Below are 24,545 nucleotides of genomic sequence, written 5' to 3'. Positions count from 1 at the left end.
ATTTTAAATATTAGCTAGAATTTTGGATGCACAAATATTTATTGCAAAATCCCTTCTACTGAGTGGTATATAACTTTTTTTTACATGGAATGTGGATGCTTTAATGAATTTCATATTGCAGTGAAGACACTGAGTACTTAGAGACAATGACATCAATACAGTGAAAACTGATTCCACAGAACACTTACAAATGCATACATTTTCCTCCAAAGAAGCATGTTTTTCACAGATTTAAGTAACAAATGATTTACATAGGATTCTTCAGTTTCCAAAATACGTACAGAATTTTTGACTGTACAGAAACTGATTAGCAGTGGTTGAAAAAAAGAATTGCTTTGCACAACAACATGACTCTTAGAAAATTCTGTATCAATACACATTTTTCAGTAAGAGTGGTATATAATTTGTTCAAATCATAGTCTCAGTTGAGATTTTAAGTTTATTCCCAACAATATTATGCAAAATTATCTTATTTCAGTGGAAAGTTTTTGAAATGGAGGATAGTAAGAGTTGATAAGACTAGAAAGGAAAATTCTTCTTAAATATAAATGTAGTACATTGGCTAAAGGACTAATAATCTAGTAAATTTAGTAGCACAGTATACTGAAAGGTACATTGACATATGGGCACAAAATACTTCTTATAGTTAGTGGATTGGTCAGTTTAATATGTGGTCTCTTTACACAAAGGTTTTGGTTAAATTAACTCAAAATATGGAGAAGTTAATATTAAGACTATTCTAAAAGTTTTATACAGATATAGGTGCCTTTAAAAGAAAAAACAAAAAAGAATTACAACCAAAAGAATTGAAATGACCAGTGCACTTTATTTTCCTTTTAGCTCCTGGAGCCTGTCTGCCATCAGCTGTTTGAGCTCTATCGTAGCTCAGAGGTTCGACTTAAGAGGTTCACACTGCAGTTCTTGCCAGAATTGATGTGGGTTTATTTACGGCTTACAGTTAGCCGAGACAGACAGAGTAATGGTTGCATTGAAGCACTTCTGTTAGGAATATACAATTTGGTAAGTTGAAGGTGACAGAAATTTTAAGTATTTTGTAAGGTCCTCTGAAATACTTAAGGAATGTTTAGAGAAAAATGAATCGGCCAGGCTCATGCCTGTAATCCCAGCATTTTGGGAGGCCGAGGCAGGCATATCACTTGAGGTCAGGAGTTTGAGACCAGCCTGGCCAACATGGTGAGACTTTGTCTCTACTAAAAATACAAAAATTAGACAAACATGGCGGTGTATTCTTGTAATCTCAGCTACTCGGGAGGCTGAGGCAGGAGAATCGCTGGAACTGGGGAGTTGGAGGTTGCAGTGAGCCAAGATTGTACCACTGCACTCCAGCCTGGGTGAAAAGACTGAGACTCTGTCTCAAAAAAAAAATTAAAAATAATAGATAAATAAATTGAGGCCAGATGTAGTGACTCATGCCTATAATTCCAGCACTTTGGGAGGCCAAGGTCTGAGGAGCACTTGAGCCCAGGAGTTTGAGACCAGCCTGGGCAGCTTAACCAAATCTTGTCTCTATAAAAAATTAGCTGGGCATGGTGGCATATACCTGTAGTCCCAGCTACTTAGGAGGCTGAGATGGGAAGATTTCTGGAGCCCAGGAAGTCAAGGCTGTAGTGAGCCATGATCATGCCACTGTGCTCAAGCCTGGACAAGAGAGCAGGACCACATCTCAAAAAAACAAAAAACAATTCAAATGTCTATAAATGTAACTTGTTTGAACTAATTAGGTTGAGTACAGGGGTAAATACTGATAATGCATTTTTTGATAATATATTTTACAAAGTATGTAAAACTACTATAATTGATAGCATTATTAATATTTATTTCTTCAAATTATTTTATTTGACCAATATTTATAAATGTTTTTGGATGTATGGCATTGAGTTGGACACTGAAAATATGGAGAATTACATGTGTGGCACCTACTTTTAGGAAACTCCTGCTGTGTTTGAAAAGACATGTTTACAGATAACTAATAATGCGGTTTGTATAATAAGAGGATTTTAGAGAGAAACTCAGATGTTAGCTGAAGTTATCATGGCAGACTTTATTGAGGCGATGGCATCTAAGCTGGGCCTTATGAAGAGGTATAGTTTTGGCCCATTGAGATAAGGAGCAGGTGAGGTTTCAGGAAGCAGCTATCAATTGAACATAAGCAGAGAGGCAGGAGAGTCAGGTCACGTCCTGGAAATAGAAAGTAATTCTGTTTGAAGCACAGAGTATATATGCAAGCTGGAAAAGACAATTTTGTGTCAGTTTTGGAGAGTCTTTTTAAAGTGAAGAGTTTAGGTTTAGGTTCTCTTCAAAGCAATTAGAGGGTTTTGAACAGAAGAATTGTATTATATATTAGGAAGATGAATCTTGTGGTGGTATGCAGAGAGACTTTTGAATTATAAATTGAATTTAGTCACCACTTCTTATATATTAAAGGCTATATACATAATTGAGAAGAGTGAGGCAAATGGACATGAGATTTCTGTTTCTCTGAGGGGAGGACATCAGTTTCAGGAAAAAAGTTCATGTAGTATTATAGCATGGTAGGATTTTTAAAATCTTAGTAAGAACACAGTGGGAACTAGGGGGAGGAAAGAAACCATAAACACTTCTGAGATACTAGGGGCTTTACATAGAACTCAAAGATTGAGAGTTGATCACTTCTGCAAGATGGGGAGGGTATGCTAGAAAGGTTACAAAGACTGTAGGAAGCAAGGTGAAAAGGTGAGGGAGAGTTTAGGAACATGGGATCATCTGCGTAGCACTTTTCTGAAGATTTGGGCAGCACAAGGCACCTTTTCTTGTGCAATTCAGGGAAACAAAATAGCACAGCATCATATTTCCATTCCCATGTGCCTCTACAAAATTGGGCAGTTACCTGAACTCATCAATAAAGAATCGTGAATTTTATGAATGTATCTTGGAGTCATTGAGTGGGGTAGCAATTGAGAAACCAAAGTGTTATTTGTCATAAAAGTTGTAAATTTGTTAATAGTTATTTGATAATATATCATGTATTTGATAGTACATTGTTTTTAAAACTTTTCTTCTAAGGAATTAAGTACCGTAAACATTATTATTCTATTTTTTTCTCATGATGTCCAGTTAAGGACCATTGGTATTGAAATTTCTGCGCCTTGAAGTCTTAATATTTTGTGTATTTAGTATACATTGTAAACAAATACTCCACATAATAAAAGTTTAGTTTTATAACTGAAAGGTAATAAAGTACAAGAAAATTGAATCTCATGGTAAATATTCTTCTGTACCAGTGCTCACTCCTCTAAGTATTAGTTACTTTAAAAAATCATTAGCAAACATTTCCATCGCTAGAAGTCTGAAGGAAGGAGCAAGGGCTTTAGCATGACTTGTATTCAGTTCAGAACCATGCCCTGCCACTTATTGGCTGTTTTAAATTGGGACAAGTTACTTCATATCTTGACTTCAGTTGCCTCATCTGTAAAAAAGAAAACATTGTTAGTAGGATTAAAAACAACTTGAAGAATTCATTATGTTGCCTAAGGTGTTTATAAATGTTCATCAAAATTACCATCAAAATTAAAATTTAAAAACAATGAAAATTGATCTAGGAATAAAATTCTCTACTTTCCTAACTTGCCTGATTGTTTTTTCTTTTCAAGTAGGAAGTCTGTTTTATTTACCACTGTGTTTCCTATAGTGCTTACCAGCAGATACTTAGTAAATGTTTGTTGATTTAATGATGGAACTTGGTGTTTTAGACTACGCTTAGCATTAAGCTATCATTTTCATTAATGTGTTTAGTGTAATAAAATTCAATAATGAGACACATGAAACATTTTGCAAAGTGTCATGTTGGACAAATTGTTGACATAACTTGTTGGTGCTGTTTGACAATGCAAAATTAGTATACTATAGAAAAATTTTTTGCTCAGTTATATGTCAGAAGTGTAACCCTAGGCTTTGGACTCCTTTTAATTCCCTTGATATCTGTATTCTTCCTTTTCTGTGGTTCTCAGTTTTTCTTAATCACACTGGGAGTCGTCCATATATTCTTTTCTGTTTTTCCTTCTTTCCCTCCCCAGCACTTCTTTGTTTCAAATAGCCCCAGGGGAAGTTTTATATTTCCCTTAAACAAAATTTAGCATATCCTTTTCACAAATACCTGCAAAGATAAATCAAAAGTATTAGGCTTAATTTGAAATTTAACAATAAAATTAAAACATTTTTGTCTAACTTAAATCAGGCCCATTCATCTTAGCATAGACTTTCTCTGAAGCACAGTGGCCCAAATGTGGTGGGACCTGGTTTGACTACAAAGAAGTTATATCCTCAAGGAACTTTTCAGACCTATTTTCCTACCGTAATTAGAGGTATGGTCATTATTCACATGTAATTGGTACTCTTATGTGACATCATAAACTCAGAAATGAGTCCTATACAGAAGTTCTTTGGGGTTTGTGTTTGGTGATGAGGATTATTGCTGCTGTTATTGTTTCTTCTTTTTTTTTTGAAATGGAGTGTAGTGGCACAGTCTCAGCTGTTGCCTAGGCTGAAGTGCACTGGCAGTCTCAGCTCTCTGCAACGTTTGCCTCTGGGGTTCAAGTGATTCTCCTGCCTCAGCCTCCCACGTAGCTGGGATTATAGGCATGTGCCACCATGCCCAGCTAATTTTTGTATTTTTAGTAGAGATTGGGTTTTGCTTTGTTGGCCAGGCTAGTCTCGAACTCCTGACCTCAAGTGATACCTGCCTCGGCCTCCCAAAGTGCTGGGATTACAGGCGTGAGCCACTGTGCCCAGCCTGATGTATCTTCTTTTTAGGCCATGCAACTACTCAGTCTCTGACTACTGCCATGTAGGTCTAGTAAGGGCAGTCTTCTCTCTATGGATTTTATGCCAGTGATGTATGCTAACATGAGTTGTAAGGGAAATAGACAAAAATAAGACAGTGGGGAAAAGGATTGCTGCAGTTTTCACTCCTCTGATTGTCGTCGTCTGTAGGCATGTGTGTGTGTGTGTGTGTATATATATATATATTTTTTTTTTTTGAAACGACATCTCACTCTTGTCCCCCAGGCTAGAGTGCAATGGCGTGATCTCGGCTCACTGCAACCTCTGCCTCCTGGGTTCTCCTGCCTCAGCCTCCTGAGTAACTGGGATTACAGCTGCCTGCCACCGTGCCTGGCTAATTTTTGTATTTTTAGTAGAGACGGGGTTTCACCATGTTGGCCAGGCTGGTCTCGAACTCCTGACCTTAGGTGATCCGCCCGCCTCTGCCTCCCAAAGTGCTGGGATTACAGGCGTGAGCCACCGCGCCTGGCCACACATATTTATTTATAACAGGAATTTTGGAGGTGCCGGAGATGGAGAAATGAAGGATACCGTTGTCCATTGTCTTTTTTATGAAAAGAAAGTGTTTTTAATAAAATCACAAGAACTTTCTTGTAGCTTAGTAAAAATTACCTAAATATGAATTTATTTTTAATGACTTAGACTAATAATCATTTTGTTTGTTTGTTTTTGAGACAGGGTGTCATGCTGTCACTCATGCTGGAGTGCATTGGGTGATCTCAGCTCACTGCAACCTCCACCTCCCAGGCTCAAGGGATCCTCCCACCTCAGCCTCCTGAGTAGCTGGGACTACAGGCCTGCAATACCATGCCCAGCTAATTTTTGTATTTTTTTGTATTTTTTTGTAGAAAAAATATTTTTTTGTATTTTTTTGTATTTTTTTGGTCTTGAACTCCTGAGCTCAAGCAATCTGACTGCCTTGGCCTCCCAAAGTGATGGGATTGCAGGCCTGAGCCACCACACCTGGCCCAATATAATTATTAATTGTGGCTTATTTCAGGTCATTCGTTTATTGCTAAATGATTGTAAGAATCTTTTATTCAAGATTCATTGATAAATGTTCTCACCATTTTTAAAAAAAGGATAACTGAGGTGTTGTGTTTGTTAATTAGCTTGATTATTTTAATCATTTCACAGTGTATACATATATCAAAACATCATGTTTTATGCCACAAATATATAATGTTCATTTGTCAATTATACCTCAGTAAAGCTGGAAAAAATTCATTCTGTATTAAATTAATGTGTTTTTCTTGTTTTCATAAGTGTGGATCTCTTGGTTTTTTCATTTTAATCTGTTTAGCATAGCCGTGTTTTTACTAAAAGATCTAATCACTTGTAATCTTCCCATCCTGTATGTAAATTTAACATCAAATTCATTTGTTTGCCTGCCTCATGTCTTTGCTGTCATATTGTATTTGATTTTGTATAGAATTGTACTCAATATCTATCTCTCTGTGGATTCTGTGGATTATAACTCTACTACCAAAGTGTACAAATTTGCTAATAAGTTAGAAAATATAAACTAGGGTGGTAATATTTTTATCCATTACTATTTCTGAAAAATCTTCCTACTGCCAGTCATATAGTCTGTAAATTAAGAAAGTAATTATTATTTCTTGTAGATCTGTGATTATTTCATTATCTTTGTATATTTTTTGGCTATAGGAAATTGCTGATAAAGATGGGAACAATAAAGTTCTGTCTTTCACTATCCCCTCCTTATCCAAGCCTTCAATATACCATGAAGTAAGTAACATTGGAAAGGTGGAATTATTTTAAATTATATTGAGTAACAAATTAAAAAGTCAGTTTCTTATCAGAGATAAATATTCCTAAAATATCTTTACTGATTTACTTCTTAAAAGTGGATGTGCTGGGTGCAGTGGCTCACACCTGTAATCCCAGCACTTTGGGAGGCCGGGGCGGGAGGATCACGAGGTCAGGAGATCGAGACCATCCTGGCTAACCCGGTGAAACCCCGTCTCTACTAAAAACACAAAAAATTAGCCGGGCGTGGTGGCGGGGGCCTGTAGTCCCAGCTACTCGGGAGGCTAAGGCGGGAGAATGGCGTGAACCCGGGAGACAGAGCTTGCAGTGAGCCAAGATTGCGCCACTGCACTCCAGCCTGGGTTACAGAGCGAGACTCTTTCTCAAAAAACAAACAAAAAAGTGGATGTTTGTTATTACAAGACTGAGCTGTGACAAGAGAGGCAGAAAATAATGAAACATTTTCTCTAGTTCTTTTTGTTTTTTTATTCTTCTGTATCTTTTTGAAGACAAACTCTTGCACTGTCCCTCAGGCTGGAGTGCAGTAGTGCAGTCTTGGCTCACTGCAACCTCTGCCTCCTGGGTTCAAGCAATTCTCCTGCCTTGGCCTCCCCAGTAGCAGGGACTGCAGACGTGCACCACCATGCCCGTTAATTTTTTTATTTTTAGTAGAGATGGGATTTCACCGTGTTGGCCAGGCTTATCTCGAACACCTGACCTTGTGATCCGCCCACCTTGGCCTCCCAAAGTGCTGGGATTATAGGCGTGAGCCACCGCATCCGGCTCTACCAGTATCATTTTTTACTTTCATTAATCTTTTATGAATTTTTAAAAAATTCATTAATTTTTTTATATTTGTATTTTTAATTTTTAAAATCGTAAGCCTTAAAAATATTCTTTAATTTTTAAAGTCTTCTGTACTACTTAGAAATCACCTTAGATTGATTTGTTTTTGTTATTCTTTATTATTCTAGGAAAATAACTACTTAAAAGAATGTTGACACTCTGTTATATTTCAGTTTAAAGGAATCTAATTGTTGCATTCTAGGTGTTCAGTACATTATACTTTTTAGCTTATATTTATTTGGTTGAAGAATTCGAGAACACTGATAATCATGTAGGTAAATGATGCCTGTTGAGCTGAACTTTTTCTGCTTTCTGTCTTTAAGTAAAATCCAATAAGAAACTGTTATGAATCAAACTTCTGATCTGCAGTGGCCTTTATTGTTGCTACACTAAGTTGTGAGGATAACATTTAGAGAAACTTTACTAGTAGTCTAAAAATTATATTCTATTTTCCTGTCAACACACAGTATCCTGACCATCTCATAGCTCTTTGCACTATTAATTTGCTTAATTAATTCCCTGGGACTTTGTTTTGTGTTTAAAATAGAATGTCTCCCATTTAGCCAGGAATCATTTTAGCACAATGTATTTCTGAGTAATAGATTTTAATTAAGTTCTGTGTATCATGTTATAAAGTAAAATGGAGAGTAGTAAAGTATTAATGAATGGATGGTTCTTCTATTTTTTTTTTTTTTTTTTTTTTGAGACAGAGTCTCGCTCTGTCACCAAGGATGGAGTTCAGTGGCGTGATCTCAGCTCACTGCCACCTCTGCCTCCTGGGTTCAAGCGATTCTCCTGCCTCAGCCTCCCGAGTAGCTGGGACTATAGGTGCGTGCCACAAGCCCGGCTAATTTTTTTGTATTTTTAGTAGAGATTGGGTTTCACCATGTTAGCCTTGATGGTCTCGATCTCCTGACCTCTTGATCTGCCCGCCTCGGCCTCCCAGAGTGCTGGGATTACAGGCGTGAGCCACCGCGCCCAGCCTGGATCGTTCTTCTAACTTTAGAAACACGAACTCAATGATGTTAGTATTAAAGAGACATCTGGGCTGGGTATGGTGGCTCATGCTTGTAATTCCAGCACTTTGGGAGGCTGAGGTGGGTGGATCACTTGAGGTCAGAAGTTTGAGACCAGCCTGGCCAACAACATGGCGAAACCCTGTCTCTACTGAAAGTACAAAAATTAGCTGGACGTGGTAGAGGGTACCTGTAATCCCAGCTACTTGGGTGTCTAAGGCACAGGGATCGCTGGAACCCAAAAGGCGGAGGTTTCAGTGAGCCAAGATCGTGTTACTGCACTCCATCCTGGGCGACAGAGCAAGACTGTGTTTCAAAAGAAAAGATAGATATTTGATTATAGTATTTAATATTGTTTGTATAATTATAAGCAGTTGTACTCTGTTCTGAAATATAGACATCAAAATGGATGTATTTTTAACCTTTAGTTTTTTCAGCAACTTTTCTTACTCCTTTAAATATAGATTTATTACATAACCTTTTAAAAATATTTTTAGTTTTATATTTTACAGACAATTTCCAAAAGAAGCTATATAATTTATGTAATTGAGAATTGAAAGATTCTGAATGTTTTCTGTGAAGAATGAGAAGAATAAATGATCTAAAACTGCCTTTTGTGGAAAAGAAAATTAAATATTATTACATGATACAGATTTTTACTTCATGGTAGAGACACGTCTCATACTGTACCTTATTTTTGTAGCCTTCAACAATTGGATCCATGGCTTTGACAGAAGGGGCATTGTGTCAGCATGATCTCATCAGAGTTGTTTATAGTGATCTTCATCCTCAGAGGGAAACATTCACGGCACAGAACCGGTAATGGTCAAAACTGTATATAGTACCAACTTGTATGTATGTATGCATGAATATATGAATGAATGAATGAATGAATGAATGACAGAGTCTCACTCTGTCACCCAGGCTGGAGTGTAGTGGCACAAACATGGCTTACTGCAGCCTGGACCTCCCAGGCTTAAGTGATCTTCCCACCTCAGCTTTCCAAGTAGCTAGGACTACGGGTATGCACCACCATGCCTGGCCAATTTTTTTTTTTTTTAAATTTTTTGTAGAGAAAGGTCTTGCTATGTTGCCCAGGCTGGTCTCGAACTCCTAGCCTCAAGCACTTCTCCTGCCTCAGCCTCACAAAGTGCTGAGATTATAGGCATGAGCCACTGCACCTGGCCCATTTATTTATATATTTAGAGACAGAGTCTAGTTATGTTGCCCAGGCTGGTCTTGATCTCCTGGCCTCAACATGATCCTCCCACCTTAGATTCGTGAGTAGCTGGGATTACAGGCATGCACCACTGCACTCAGCTAACAATTGTTAACTTATGCTTAGTAGTTAACTATAATTACTTCAATTCAAGTTTGGTATGAGAAGAGTCCAAAAGGTAAATACATCATAGTCATGAAATACCCATTTTCTAACGTTTGGTATTATGTTATGGTCATCTTGTATAAAGCAGTTTAAAAAGTGAACGTGCAGTCAGTCAAATCAGGATTCATATTTCTAGTACTGCAATTTAGAAATTTTTCCCTCAGGCAGTTTATCTACTCTGTATACCTTGCTTTCTTGGTTGTAGAATGGGATTCGTTCCTGAAGTTAGAGTTTCAGGGACAGGTTCCAAAATTGCCCTCACTTCTGACTAAATTGAAAGTTTTTGGAGTTCCCAAAACTAAACTCTTGTTTGATAATTTGCTAGACGGACTCACAGAATTCACTGAAAGCCATTATACTCACAGTTATGGTTTATTACAAGGAAAGAATACAGATTAAAATCAGCCAAAAGAGACACATGTAGTAGAATATGAAGTGTTTAAAACACAAAGCATCTATTGTTCTTTCCCCTGAAGTCAGGATACATTACAACCTCCTGGCATCAGTGTATGACAGTAAACACAAAGTACTGGTAATGGGGGAGGCTCATTTAAGCTCTGGTTTCCAGAGTTTTTTTTATTGAGGCATCATTATGTAGGCATGATTGATTAGGTTGATTGCCCACTGTTGATCTCAGCCTCCATGTGGACTGATGCAGTGTGACCCAGAGCTACCACCTTAAATCGACATGGTAGTTCTTTCTGTCATGGCCAACTCCTACCTAAGAAAGTCAGATGTGGTCAGTCCAGCCCTAAGTTCTGGTGTTACCAGTCCCTGCCCTAAACAAAGACTCTTTATCAGATATGACACAGATTAACTTCTTAGGAGCAAATGCCAGACCTCTCTTTGGGGAAGGCCAGTTTATAGATGGCCCATGAATTATTATGGTTCAACTTAAGGTTTTCCAACTTTACAATGGTATGAAAGCAATATGCATTCAGTAGAAACTGTACTTCAAGTAGCTATGCAACCCTTCTCATTTTTACTTTCAGTACAGCGGTCAGTAAATTACATGAGATACTCAATTTTATGATAAATATAAAATAGGCTTTGTGTTAGATGATTTTTTTTTTTTTAAAAGAAAAATAAGGGTCACATTTTAGTAAAAAAGTTTCACAAATCACTAATATGTTACAACATATAACTCTGATAACTGCTCTAGAGCATTAACAATGCTAAGCTATAATTTTAGGGGAATATATATTCGTGCTCCTTCTTAGAATCAGCCCATGATAGTATTTTAGGGACTCAACTCAGAGAAAAAAATTTAATATAGCCTTGTTACCATGTATCCAATCTGAATATGGTACATGCTTTCAGTGAGTTTAAATCACCTACCTTCCTAGACCCAAGATCTGAGGGAATGACTTCCAACTATGTAACAGGACCCTCTGTCTGTATTATACATTTTATATATGTCTTTTCATGTACATTATTTCATTTGATCCTCACAACAACCCTGTGAGGTAGGCCGGGGGGAAAATGTCAGATTCACTTCATAGATGATGAAGTTACGGTTCAGAGAGGTTAAGTGACTTTATCAGTTACCATATACCTAGTACGAGGTAGACAGAATAAGAACCACTAACTTTTGTGGTTGGGGACCCTTTTCTCTAAACCATATAGCTTCTGAGAGTATAATGTAACCCAAAATATTTTTGCCACTTCGTCCTAATTTCCTTATTGTTAATTCAACTTTTTTTGTTGTTTTTAGACAGAGTCTTGCTCTGTTACCCAGGCTGGAGTGCAGAGGCACGATCTCAGCTCACTGCACACCCCGCCTCCTGGGTTCAAGTGATTCTCCTGCCTCAGTCTCCCAAGTAGCTGGGATTACAGGCACCCTCCACTACGCCCGGCTAATTTTTGTATTTTTAGTAGAGATGGGGTTTCGCCATGTTTGGCCAGGCTGGTCTCAAATGCCTGACCTCAGGGGATCCAGCTGCCTCAGCCTCCCAAAGTGCTAGGATTACAGGCAGGAGCCACCGTGCCCGGCCTGTTAACTCAACTTTTTATAGGATACCATAAAAGTCCTAATTCTAAATTCATCATGTTAAATTTATGCTTCTCTATCAATGAAAACTTATGGCCACAGAACACATTTTTTGGAAAGCACTGTCTCCTTGGCTCTAGTCTAAAGGAACATAAGCAATATGAAGCACCCTAGAAGCCAAGGAAATTGAAGAGAAGTCAGAGGAAGGGATATAAAATGGAATGTATGAATGGATTTTAGTCCCTTTAAGCTTGTACTTTTGTGAGAGGGTTCAATGGAGAGCTTTAATGCAGATGAGACTTGAAGCTTTTGAAGAAGATCTAAGTCTTGATGAGGTTATTCAAACTCAAATCTTGAATGCATAATGATGATAGGCCATGGTCTTCAAAAACGTGGTACTTGATGCTCTCCCAAAGTGCTAGGATTTGAATGCCACAATACATATTGACTCATGTTTTTGTCCATTAATGGTCCGTGGGTTTCTTTAAATGAAGTCCATTTTTAGAGTCCATAGATATCAGTGTTCTGCAAAACTGTCGGGGATCCGAGGCTCCCAGCGGATCCCAGACGCTCCGCCCCGCCCATGGCGTCACCCTCCTGTGTTAGATGATTTTTGCCCAACTGTAGGGCTAATGTAAGTGTTCTGAGCACATTTAAGGTAGGCTGGACTATGCTATGATGTTCAGTAGAGTAGATGTATTAAATGCATTTTTTACTTATGATATTCTCGATTTACAATGGGTTTATTGGTATGCAATTCCATCATAGGTCGAGAAACACCTATATTTATTATATAGGCTGTCTCCTGGTCTTTGGCCAAGGCTCAAAAATGATCTTGTTTATCTGGGCATTTACATTTAGTATAGCATTTATATGACAGATACTATCATTATGAATATGCCTAACATTTGGAGGAACCAGTGTAGGTTACAGATAGATTTAAATAAATAATTCGTCCTTTAATGTTTGCATATATTTTCATATTTTTGCACAAATATGATTACCTCACCTCTCTTCTTGACCTACCTCATGGTAAACTTGTGCAGAACTATTTGTTGTAGAAATTAGCTATTGATTAGCTAAATCTACTTCCTCCTCAGGCAAGTCATGTTCTATTAGTATTCATTCGAAGGAGGCTTCAATTCAATTTCCAATACATATGACCGATATTATAACCTTACCAACAATGCCAATATTATACCATGTCACAGGATGGCAGTAAATGAAACCTGAAAAATAAGAGCCAAAGATACTGGCACATTCATAGAGTACCAGTCAGTCATTAACAGCTACCCCAGTTCATCATCATATATGACCAAAATATCTCCCAGAGAGAAGTCACTCAAGTTTACAGACTTCTGTTCAACCTTATTAAGTTCTAAAAGCAGGAGTGGTCTCACAAACTTATGACTTTTACTCTTTCAGGCAGCTAGTATAATTGAGCTAATAGTATCATCTCTTGCTCTGAGCCTCTTCCAGGGTGCTGATGTATTTCCCACATTGCACAACTCATTTATTCATTTAAAAAAATCTCAGCCGGGCACAGTGGCTCATGCCTGTAATCCCAGCACTTTGGGAGGCCGAGGTGGGTGGATCACCTGAGGTCAGGAGTTCAAAACCAGCCTGGCCAACATGGCGAAACCTCATCTCTACTAAAAATACAAAAAAAAAAAAAAAAAAAAAAAAAATTAACCAGGTGCGGTGGTGGGTGCCTGTAATCCCAGCTACTCAAGAGGCTGAGACAGGGAGAATAGCCTGAACCCAGGAGGCAGAGGTTGCAGTGAGCTGAGATCACGCCATTGCACTCCAACCTGGGTGACAGAGTGAGACTCCATCTCAAAAAAAAAAAAAAATAGTCGAGTGCGGTGGCTCACGCCTGTAATCCCAGCACTTTGGGAGGCTGAGGCAGGTGGATCACGAGGTCAGGAGTTTGAGACCAGATGGTGAAACCCTGTCTCTACTGAAAATACAAAAGTTAGCCGGGCATGGTGGCGCATGCCTGTAATCCCAGCTACTCAGGAGGCTGAGGCAGGAGAATCGCTTGAACCTGGGAGGCAGAGGTTGCAGTGAGCCGAGATCACGCCATTGCTCTCCAGCCTTGGCGACAGAGTGAAACTCCATCTCAGAAAAAAAAAAGAAAAATAAATAAATAAATAAATAAATAAAATAAAAAATAAAAAATCTCAGCTACTATTTCTTTCTTCATTTATACTCAAACTCTCCTCCTTTGGAGAGAGGTTAGGTTTGGCCATCGTGTTGGTCTCTATTTCTGGCAGCAAAACTGACTAGCAAGTGCCTCCCCATCAATTCACTCCCAAGGATGTAGGGTAGATTTATATAAAGAATTAATATGCTATCACAACTAGGCGATAAATATACATTCTCTGTCAATCCTAATTTTGCCAGATGGAATGAAGGTACAGCCTAGCCCATCAGGCCTTTAGGAATTCTGACATAAAGATCTGAAGGTGTAGTTCCAGTTTTTTTGCTTAGGAATCATCTCTGCTCCTTGCACCCACAGTTGCAGCACTGGTACTGCAACCACTGCTTTAGGTGGGGGAAAAAAAATGTTGAGGTGATGTGGAAAAGAAGGGAAAAAAGTATAGTAATACCACCACCTTCTGTCACTATGAGAAGAACAGAATAGTGATGATGACTATCCCAGCATCATCTCTCCACTGCCTCCTCCCACATCCCCCAGAAAAACAGAGGAATCTCTCCAGTGATAATTGGCCCTCCCTTGGCCCCGCTCAGGTTAAGTACACAGTCATGAAGGCCCATAAGCCAGCCCTTCATGCCTGTATCTCACCCCCGCCTTTTAGACCAAAAATATCTCATTTGATTGTTCCAATTATTTTCTTTTTCAATTGCTTTCATTCCATGCAATTGCTTGTTCCATTACCCTGAGGATGTCTCTTTGCCCATTGTTGGACTTTTGGTCTTTAAAGTGTGTTTCTTGCTCCAAAAATGTAACTAAGCAGTCCATATGGGTACAGTATCTTCTGGTCCTCTTACAGTACTCTGAGCATTTGATCCACAGTCTGATAAGCAAAACCTAATGCAGAGTGTCTGTTCCTGTCAGGACCCATTTGTGGCCTCCAGAGACTGCTGGCATCTGTTCAGCTTGCCAGCTATGTGCAGGGCCTTCCCCTAGAGGAATGTGCCCCATAGCCATCTGCAGTCTTTGTCTGTGTTATTGGCATTTTATGCCTCAGAAGGTACAAAAAGAATATGTCTAAATTCAACCCATCTCTGCATTGCTGCAGTACCACCATGTCCACTCATTTCATGGACCCAAGTGATCACACCAGGTGACGACACAGGGATATTTGCCCATAAGTGCCAGTCACCTGATTCTAGAAGGAGGTTCTCCTGATGTGCATTGACATATCCTACTTATGCAGTCTTCAGATTCCCATAGTGGTTTCCATATGTCTGTTTTTTTCCATACAGACACCCCTTTAATAGGCCAGTTTTATATTACGTTTCTGCCTGATCACATGGCCAGGCTACTGGCCACCACTCATGAGCTGATAAAAACCCAAACAGGTCAGGCATGGTGGCTCATGCCTATAATCCCAGCACTTTGGGAGGCTGAGGTGGGTGGATCACCTGAGGTGAGGAGTTTGAGACCAGCCTGACCAACATGGTGAAACCCTGTCTCACTAAAAATAACAAAAAATTAGCCGGGCATGATGGTGGGCACCTGTAATCCTAGCTACTCGGGAGGCTGAGGCAGGAGAATCACTTGAACCCAGGAGGCAGAGGTTGCAGTGAACTGAGATCGCACCACTGTACTGCAGCCTGGGCAACAAGAGCGAAACTCCATCTCAAAAACAACAACAACAACAAAACAAACATAGCAGCAAACTGCATGCAATTCAGCCAACCTGCCAAGCTGGTAAGTTTTCACTTTTTTTTTTTGAGACGGAGTCTTGCTCTGTCACCTAGGCTGGGGTGCAGTGGCATGATCACTGCTCACTGCAACCTCTGCCTCCCAAGTTCAAGCGATTCTCCTGCCTCAGTCTCCTGAGTAGCTGGGATTACAGGCACACGCCACCATGCCCAGCTAATTTTTGTATTTTTAGTAGAGATGGGGTTTTACCATTTTGGTCAGGCTGGTCTCGAACCCCTGACCTTGTGATTCGCCCTCCTCGGCCTCCCAAAGTGCTCGGATTACAGGCGTACATGCCCAGACTTTTTTTTTTTTTCTTTTTTTTCTTTTTTGAGACGGAGTCTTCCTCTGTCACCCAGGCTGGAATGCAGTGGCGTGATCTCAGCTCACTGCAACCTTCACCTCCCTAGTTCAAGCGATTTTCCTGCCTCAGCTTCCCAGCCCAGCTTTTTAAAGAATAAATCTTGAGCTGGACACAGTGGCTCATGCCTATAATCCTAGTGCATAGATTGAGGTCGGAGGATCACTTGAGGCCAGGACTTCAAGAACAGCCTGGACAGTATTGCAAGACCCAATCTCTTTAAAAAAGAAACTGAGTGTGGTGGTACATGCCTATGGTCCTAGGTACTCTGGAGGCTGAGGTTGGAGGATCAAGCCCAGGAGTTTGAGGCTGCAGTAAGCTATGATTGCACCACTGCACTCCAACCTGGGCAACAAAGCAAGACCCCATCTCCTAAAAAAAAAAAAATTGTATTTCTTTCTCTAGCAGCACATAGATATCTTATTCTTTTTAATGATGAGTTATTATTCCGTTTTATTTATGTATCATCAATTTTTAGCCAATCTCTTATTGCGTAAATTTAGATTGTTTTCAGTTTTTTGCTATTATAAACAATATTGCTGGGAACACATTTTTTGTACATATATTTGGGTGAGAGCACAAAAAGTATCTGTAGGATAAATTCCTAGCAGTGAAATTGTTATGCTAAAGAATATCTGTGGCCGGGCACGGTGGCTCATGCTTGTAATCCCAGCACTTTGGGACGCCGAGGTGGGTGGATCATGAGGTCAGGTGTTCGAGACCAGCCTGGCCAACATGGTGGACCTCGTCTCTACTAAAAATACAAAAATTAGCTGGGCGTGGTGGCAGGTGCCTGTAATCTCAGCTACTTGGGAGGCTGAGGTAGGAGAATCTCTTGAACCCGGGAGGTGGAGGTTGCAGTGAGCTGAGATCGCGCCACTGCACTTCAGCCTGGGTGACAGAGCAAGACTCCATCTCCAAAAAAAAAAAAAAGAATGTCTGCTTTTTTAGTTTGAGTAGGTATTGTCAAATTACCCTTTCCAAAACAACTATACCAATTGAATGTCCTACTAGTAGTTTGAGAGTTTTTCCTCCTACTAACTGCCAATACTATTTTCAAAGTTTTTAATCTTGACTAATCTGATAGTTAAAAACTGGTGTCACATTGTTATTCATTATTGTTTTTCTTTACCTGTGAACTGCGTATTCATGTCCTGTGTCCTTTTTTTTTTTGGCCGATTAGTGGGAGAGGTTTGTTTTACTGTATTGCCCAGACTGGTCTCAAATTCCTGGGCTCAAGCAATCCTCCCACCTCGATCTCCCAAAGTGCTGGGATTATAGATGTGAGGCACTGTGCCCAGCCCCATTTTTCTTATTGAGCTGTGTATTTTTTTTTTTCTTAGTGACTTGCAATAGTTCTTTGAATATTGAGGAAGTGACACTGGTTTTTCATGTTGCATGTTTTCAGTTAATTATTGACTTTACATTTATTTTTTGAATTGAGATATAATTCACATACCATAAAATTTACCCCTTTAGGGAGCCAGGCGCGGTGGCTCATGCCTGTAATCCCAGCGCTTTGGGAAGCTGAGGCAGGTGGATTACTGGAGGCCAGGAGTTTGAGGCCAGCTTAGCCAACATGGTGAGACCCTGTCTCTACTAAAAATACAAAAATTAGCCAGGTGTGGTGGCGCATGCCTGTAATCCCAGCTACTGGGTAGCTGAGGCAGGAGAATCACTTGAATCTGGGAGGCAGAGGTTGCAGTGAGCCAAGATTGCACCTCTGCACTTCAACCTGGGTGACAGAGTGAGACTCTGTCTCAAAAAAAAAAAAAAAAAGGGCCAGGCGTGGTGGCTCACGCCTGTAATCCCAGCACTTTTGGAGGCCAAGGTGGGTGGATCACAAGGTCAATAGATTGAGACCATCCTGACCAACATGATGAAACCCCATCTCTACTAAAAATAAAAAAAAATTAGCCGGGCATGGTGTTGGGCGCATGTAGTCCCAGCAACTTGGGAGGCTGAGGCAGGAGAATCACTTGAACCTGGGAGGTGGAGGTTGCAGTGAGCCGAGATTGCGCCACTGCACTCAAGCCTGGCGACAGAGCGAGCCTCTGTCTCAAAAAAATAAAAATTAAAAATAAAATTTACCCCTTTAAAGCATACAATTGAGTGGTTTTTATTACTAGACATTTTACATGAGTGGATCCATACAATATGTTGCCTTTTGTGTATGGCTTCTTTCACTTAGCATGTTTACAAGGTTTGTTTCTGTGGTAGCATGTATCAGTACTTTCTTTTTATAATTAAATAATATTTCATTGTGTAGATATACCACATTTTATTTATCCATTCATCAATGGGTGGACATTCGAGTTATTTCTATTTTTTCTTTTTTGGCTATTATGAATAACTCTGCTCTCTTTAGTCTATTTGGGCTGCTATAACAAAATACCTTAGACTGGGTAATATATAAACAATAGAAATGTATTGCTCACAGTTCTGCAGATTGGAAAGTACAAGCTTAAAGTGCCAGCAGACTCAGTGTCTAGTAAGGGCTCATAGTCTCTGCCTCATAGATGGTACCTTCTAGCTAATCAAATTCAGGAGGGCAGAGCTGTCATGACCTAATCATTTCCCAAAGGCCCCATCTCTTTTTTTTTTTTTGACAGAGTCTAGCTCTGTCACTCAGGCTGGAGTGCCGTGTCACGATCTCGGCTCACTGCACCCTCTGCCTCCTGGGTTCAAGTGATTCTCCTGCCTCAGCCACTTGAATAGTTGGTATTACAGGTGCGCAACACCATGCCTGGCTAATTTTTTTTTTTTTTTTTTTTTGTAGAGACAGGGTTTCACTGTGTTGGCCAGGCTGGTCTTGAACTCCTGATCTCAGGTGATCCACGTGCCTCGGCCTCCCAAAGTACTGGGATTACAGGCGTGAGCCACCTCGCCCAGCTGCAAAGGCCTCCCCTGTTAATACCACCATATTGAAGATTAAGTTTCAACATGAATTTTAGACCACAACAGCTGTTTTGAACATGCATTCACAAATTTTTGTGTGAATGTACATGTTCAGTTCTTTTTAGTATATACTTAGGAATAGAATTGCTAGGTCATATGGTAATTCAACACTTAACTTCTTGAGGAACTGTCATGCTTCTTTCCAGAGTGGATGTACCATGTTACGTTTCTACAACAGTGTATGAGGATACCAGTTTCTCTACATTCTCACACTTATTTTCCATCTTTTTGATTGTAGTCATCTTAATGGGTATAAAGAGTGATATGGCATTCTGGTATTTATTTGTTTTTGCTGTATGTTTTAGTTTTTTATATAGCCAACTTTATCAGGAATACACATACATTTTTTCCCCCGAAGCCACATATGCTTTAGCTCTGCATATTTTTCTTTCTTTCTTTTTTTTCTTTTTTTGTTAAGACAGGGTCTTGCTTTGTTGCCCAGGCTGGTGTGTAGTGGCATGATCATGGCTTACTGCAGCCTGCTGCCTAGAACCCCTGAGCTCAGGTGCTCCTCCTGAGCTCAAGTGCTTCTCCTGCCTCAGCCTCCTGAGTAGCTGGGACTACCACCATGTCCTGCTAATTAAAAAAAAAAGAAAAAAAATTGTAGCAACGGGGTCTCAATATGTTGCCCAGGCTGCTCTTAAACACGTGAGCTCAAGCAATCCTCCCCATCTCAGCCTCCCAAAGTGCTGGGATTTCAGGAATGACCTACTGGACCCAGCCTTCTATTTCCTTTTTTTTTTTTTTTTGAGACAGAATCTTGCTCTGTTGCCCAGGCTGGAATGCAGTGAGTGGCGTGATCTCAGCTCACCACAACCTCCGCCTCCCGGGTTCAAGTGATTTTCCTGCCTCGACTTCCTGAGTAACTGAGACTACAGGCGCGTGCCACCATGCCCAGCTAATTTTTTTATTTTTAGTAGAGATGGGGTTTCACTATGTTGGCCAGGCTGGTCACGAACTCCTGATCTTATGATCCACCCACCTCGGCCTCCCAATGTGTTGGGATTACAGATGTGAGCCACTGCGCCTAGCCCTTCTGTTTCTTTATAGTCTCTTTTTCATCCTAGTAAGTTCCTTAGATGTCTGGCAATCTTTTTTCCCTCTTGTTTAAGAATAGGGGAATAGGCTGGGTGCGGTGGTTTATGCCTTTAATCCCAGCACTTTGGGAGGCTGAGGCGGGCAGATCACCTGAGGTCGGGAGTTCGAGACCAGCCTGGCCAAAATGGTGAAACCCCATCTCTACTAAAAATACAAAAAAAATTGGCCGAGTGTGGTGGTGGACACCTGTAATCCCAGCTACTTGGGAGGCTGAGGCAAAAGAATAGTTTGAACACGGGAGGCAGAGGTTGCAGTGAGCCGAGATCGTGCCATTATACTTCAGCCTGGATGAGAAGACCGAGACTCTGTCTCAAAAAAAAAAAAAAAGTTGGGGGGGAATAAAAAATGAGAAGCTCTGACCATGTTAGTATATGGCTGATTTGAGCTAGTATTGGTACAAAAGTTATTGTGGTTTTGCCATTTAAAAAAAATTAATTTTTGCACCAACCTAGTAACTGACTATAAATATAAACTTCACCATAGGATCCCACTAGGCCATTCATTTGGAAATTTTCCCAAATCCATATCTTTAAGTCTTTCCTCTTAGAGTGGTCAAATTCCCTGGAAACAACTCTTCTGGTATCTTAACTAGAGATCTTGTTGCTAGTATTTTGGTGGCCAAGTGGCAATATCTAGTCAGTTATATTTCACTTCACTTAATCTTCCTATTTTCAATTTGGCATCCACCCCTATCACCGTTGGGGCTCCCAGGTAGAAATTATTTTTTATCCTTTCAGAGAATAAATCTCCATTGTTTTACCTAGATGTATGGAGAAAGTGAAGGGATCTGAAAGTATGGCTGCTTCCAGATCAGACTTTCAGCTTGATTTTTAACTTTTCATTTTGAAATAACTTCAGACTTACAAAAAACATTGTTAAAATAGTACAAAGTGCTTCCATAAACCCTTCGCCATTCATCTGTGGGAAGCTTTTTAGAGGTACAACTTCCCTGGTTCCTACCCGAGGTTTTAAGTAGGTCAACTGGGTTAAGGCATAGAAGTGTATGTTTTTAAAAAGGTCTTTAAATAACTAATGTGCATCCAGATTTAGGAGCCACTTTCTTAGACATTATAAATGTTAGGAAAGCGTTTATTCATTCAACAAGTATTTATTAAACAATAATGTATTAGACACTGGCTGGACACTAATGATAGAGATGAATAAATCAGGGTCTTTATTCTAAAGTTGCTTATTACTAAATGGGAGAAAGAGACATAAAGGAATAAAATTACAATTCAGTGGGATAAATGCTATATTAGAGCTACACAGGTAAGGGACTGGTTTACTTTAGCAGAGAGAAATAAGAAGGGCTTTATGGCTAAAGTAAAAATTTGATCTAGGACTTGAAATCTTATCAGGAATCACCCAAGTGAAAAAGTATATTCTATTAAGAAGGAGCAGTGAGCATTAAAGCAAGGAATTCTGATTGGTTACAGCATATTGTTGGAATGGTAAGAAGATTGATATAGTGTGGTATATGTGGTTGGTAATGGAGGGAAGTAAAGCTGGAGAGGAAGGATGAAGGTGGATTTTAAAGTACCTTGTAATAAGGACTTTGATTTTAAAGGACCTTGTGATAAGTTTGGATTTTATTATGAAGTCAGTAGGAAGATGGTAGACTTATTTATAGGGGAGTCATCTGTTCAAGCATGATTGATTGATTGATTTTTTGAGATGGAGTCTCACTCTGTTGCCCAGGCTGGAGTGCAGTGGCGTGATCTCGGCTCACTGTAAGCTCTGCCTCCCGGGTTCAAGCAATTCTCCTGCCTCAGCCTCTTGAGTAGCTGAAAAACAGGCTTGTGCCACTATGCCTGCCTAATTTTTGTATTTTTAGTAGAGACAGGGTTTCACCGTGTTAGCCAGGATGGTCTCGATCTCCTGACCTTGTGATCTACCCACCTTGGCCTCCCAAAGTGCTGGGATTACAGGCGTGAGCCACCGTGCCCGGCCTCATTTATTTTTTAAAAACAGAAACATAGATGACAAGATGACAGCAAGGGATATGACTTGTAATAAGGATAATATAAACAGGGAAACCTTTGAGAAAGATGCTATGTTGATCTGATTAAGAAATCATAAAGGTCAATATTAAGGCATTGTGATAACCAGTTGCTAGTAGAAGTAATTGTTTGTAATCCTTTTAACCTTGCATTTGTTGTTTTTAGGTTTGAAGTCCTGAGTTTTCTCATGCTGTGTTATAATTCTGCTATTGTATATATGCCTGCCTCATCTTATCAATCTCTTTGTCGGATGGGTTCCAGGTGAGAAGAGTGATTATTACTAATCTTCATATTTATTTGACAGATATTTATTGAACACATTCTCTAAGCCAGGCACTCTTCTAACTTCTGGTAATACAGCAGTAAACAAAACTCAGGGAGCTTACATTCCTGTAGGAGTCCGTATCCTCATGAGGCTGTTTTTTTGTTGTTGCTTTTTTATGAGATAGGATTTCTCTCTGTCACCCAGGCTGGAGTACAGTGGCTGAATCATAGCTCACTGTGCCCTCGGCCTCCTTGGCTCAAGGAATCCTCCCGCCTGGGCCTCCCAAGTAACTGGGACCACAGGTGTACACCATGACACTCAGCTAATTTTTGTAGAGACAGGGTCTTGCTATGTTGCCCAGGTTTGTTTTGAAGTTCTGGCCTCAAGCATTCTTGCCACATCAGCCTCCCAAAGTGCTGCGAGTACAGGTGTGAGCCACCATGCCTGGCCTTGTGCATTATGAAAATGTTTTCAGCATTAAAGAAATATTTTCTAGCTGAACATAGAGTTGTACCAAGACATCCAAATCTAAGGTTGTTTAGTGACGTATCTTATCATTCCCTGGTTGCCAGTTTTTGTAAGTCACTTTGAGATCTTTGAAAAAAATAGTGCTATATATATGGGAAAGTCTTAAGGAATGTGAACCTCTTCCCATTTCATAAATAACTGTCTCTGTGTTGGAGAAAGTGATTAGCAATAGTACCAATGATGTATGTGTCTCATTTGTATGTCGGGGGTGGATATTCTGTATCTCATGGATTATAATCTTTACTAAATCAGAATTTCTAATAATTTGGACAGACCTAGGCTGAAATCTTGTTCTGTCACCCAGGCTGGAGTGCAGTGGTGCCATATCAGCTTATTCAGTCTTTGCCTCTCAGGTTTAAGCGATCTTCTCACCTCAGTCTCCTGAGTAGCTGGGTCTACAGGTGCCCACCACTGTGCTGGGCTTTTTTTTTTTTTAAATAGAGACCGAGTTTCATGGTGTTGCATAGGCAGGTCACAAACTCCTAGGATTAAGTGATCTGCCTGCCCTGGCCTCCCAACATGCTAGGATTACAGGTGTGAGACACTGTACCTGGCCTTAAATTTCTACTGTGGAAAAAATATAGGCCAGGTGCAGTGGTTCACGCCTGTAATTCCATCATGTTGGGAGGCCAAGGCGGGCAGATCACCTGAGGTCAGGAGTTTGAGACCAGCCTGGCCAACATGGTGAAACCCTGTCTCTACTAAAAATACAAAAATTAGCTGGGCGTGGTAGTGCATGCCTATAATCCCAGCTACTTGGGAGGCTGAGGCATGTGGATGACTTGAACCTGGGAGGCAGGGTTGCAGTGATCCGAGATCGTGCCACTATACTACAGCCTGGGCGACAGAGTGAGAACTTGTCTCAAAAAAAAAAAAAAAAAAAAAAAAGAAAAAAATTTAAGTGATATAAATTAGTTTGGAGACAATGGATGTTTAGAGTCACAGAAGTTCAGTTATAGAAGGAATTCTGAATTCAGCCTTTCAAAATGATTTTTACTTGAGGATATCAATCCCCCAAAAAGGTTAAATGTTGTGTTCATTTTCTATTACTGCGTAATAAATTGCCACAAATTGAGCAGGTTAAAACATCACACATTTATTATTTCACAGCTTTTGTGGGTCAGGAATCCAGATGGCTTAGCTGGGGTACTCTGCTTAGCGTCTTACAAGGCGGCAGTTAAGATGTTAGCTGGAGTTGCAGTCTTATCTGAGGCTCAAAAGTTTTGTTGGCAGAATTGAGTTCCTGTGGCTGTAGGACTGAGGGCTTCAGTTTTTTGTGGCTGTGTGCTGGAGGCCATCCTTTGCTCCTTGCCACATTGGCCTCCCAACACAGGCAGCCTACAACATGGCAGCTTACTTCTTCAACATAGGAGGAGTGAGACTCCAGCAAGACCTGTTACCTTATGTAACGTACTCATGTACACATAATCATGGAATCCCATCACCTTTGCCTTATTCTATTGGTTAGAAGCAAGCTGTAGATCCTACCCTTGCTGAAGGGGAAGGGCATGACACAGTGTGAATACCAGAAAGATCATAGGGATCATGGCTGTCCAAGAGTCTGTCCACCACAAGTGCTTTGCTCAAGGTGACAT

The 24,545-nt window shown here is 40.0% G+C and overlaps 1 protein-coding gene across 2 annotated transcripts in view; it reads left to right on the top strand.

Annotated features, from left to right (window-relative positions):
• The window catches only part of FAM126B (family with sequence similarity 126 member B), an 83,594-nt gene that overhangs the window by 42,855 nt on the left and 16,194 nt on the right, over window positions 1-24,545 (top strand). For both annotated transcript variants that reach the window (XM_025405014.1, XM_025405013.1), the window contains exons 5-8: window positions 841-1,020; window positions 6,508-6,588; window positions 9,175-9,290; window positions 22,323-22,418. In XM_025405014.1, the coding sequence (XP_025260799.1) occupies window positions 841-1,020; window positions 6,508-6,588; window positions 9,175-9,290; window positions 22,323-22,418 (473 nt within the window). The remainder of the gene's footprint in view (window positions 1-840; window positions 1,021-6,507; window positions 6,589-9,174; window positions 9,291-22,322; window positions 22,419-24,545) is intronic.

This window comes from Theropithecus gelada, chromosome 12, assembly GCF_003255815.1.
Source record: "Theropithecus gelada isolate Dixy chromosome 12, Tgel_1.0, whole genome shotgun sequence".
In the NCBI taxonomy this organism is placed as follows: domain Eukaryota; kingdom Metazoa; phylum Chordata; class Mammalia; order Primates; family Cercopithecidae; genus Theropithecus; species Theropithecus gelada.
Note: the sequence above shows the minus strand (reverse complement) of the source record. Positions and strands in the feature narration are given on the sequence as shown.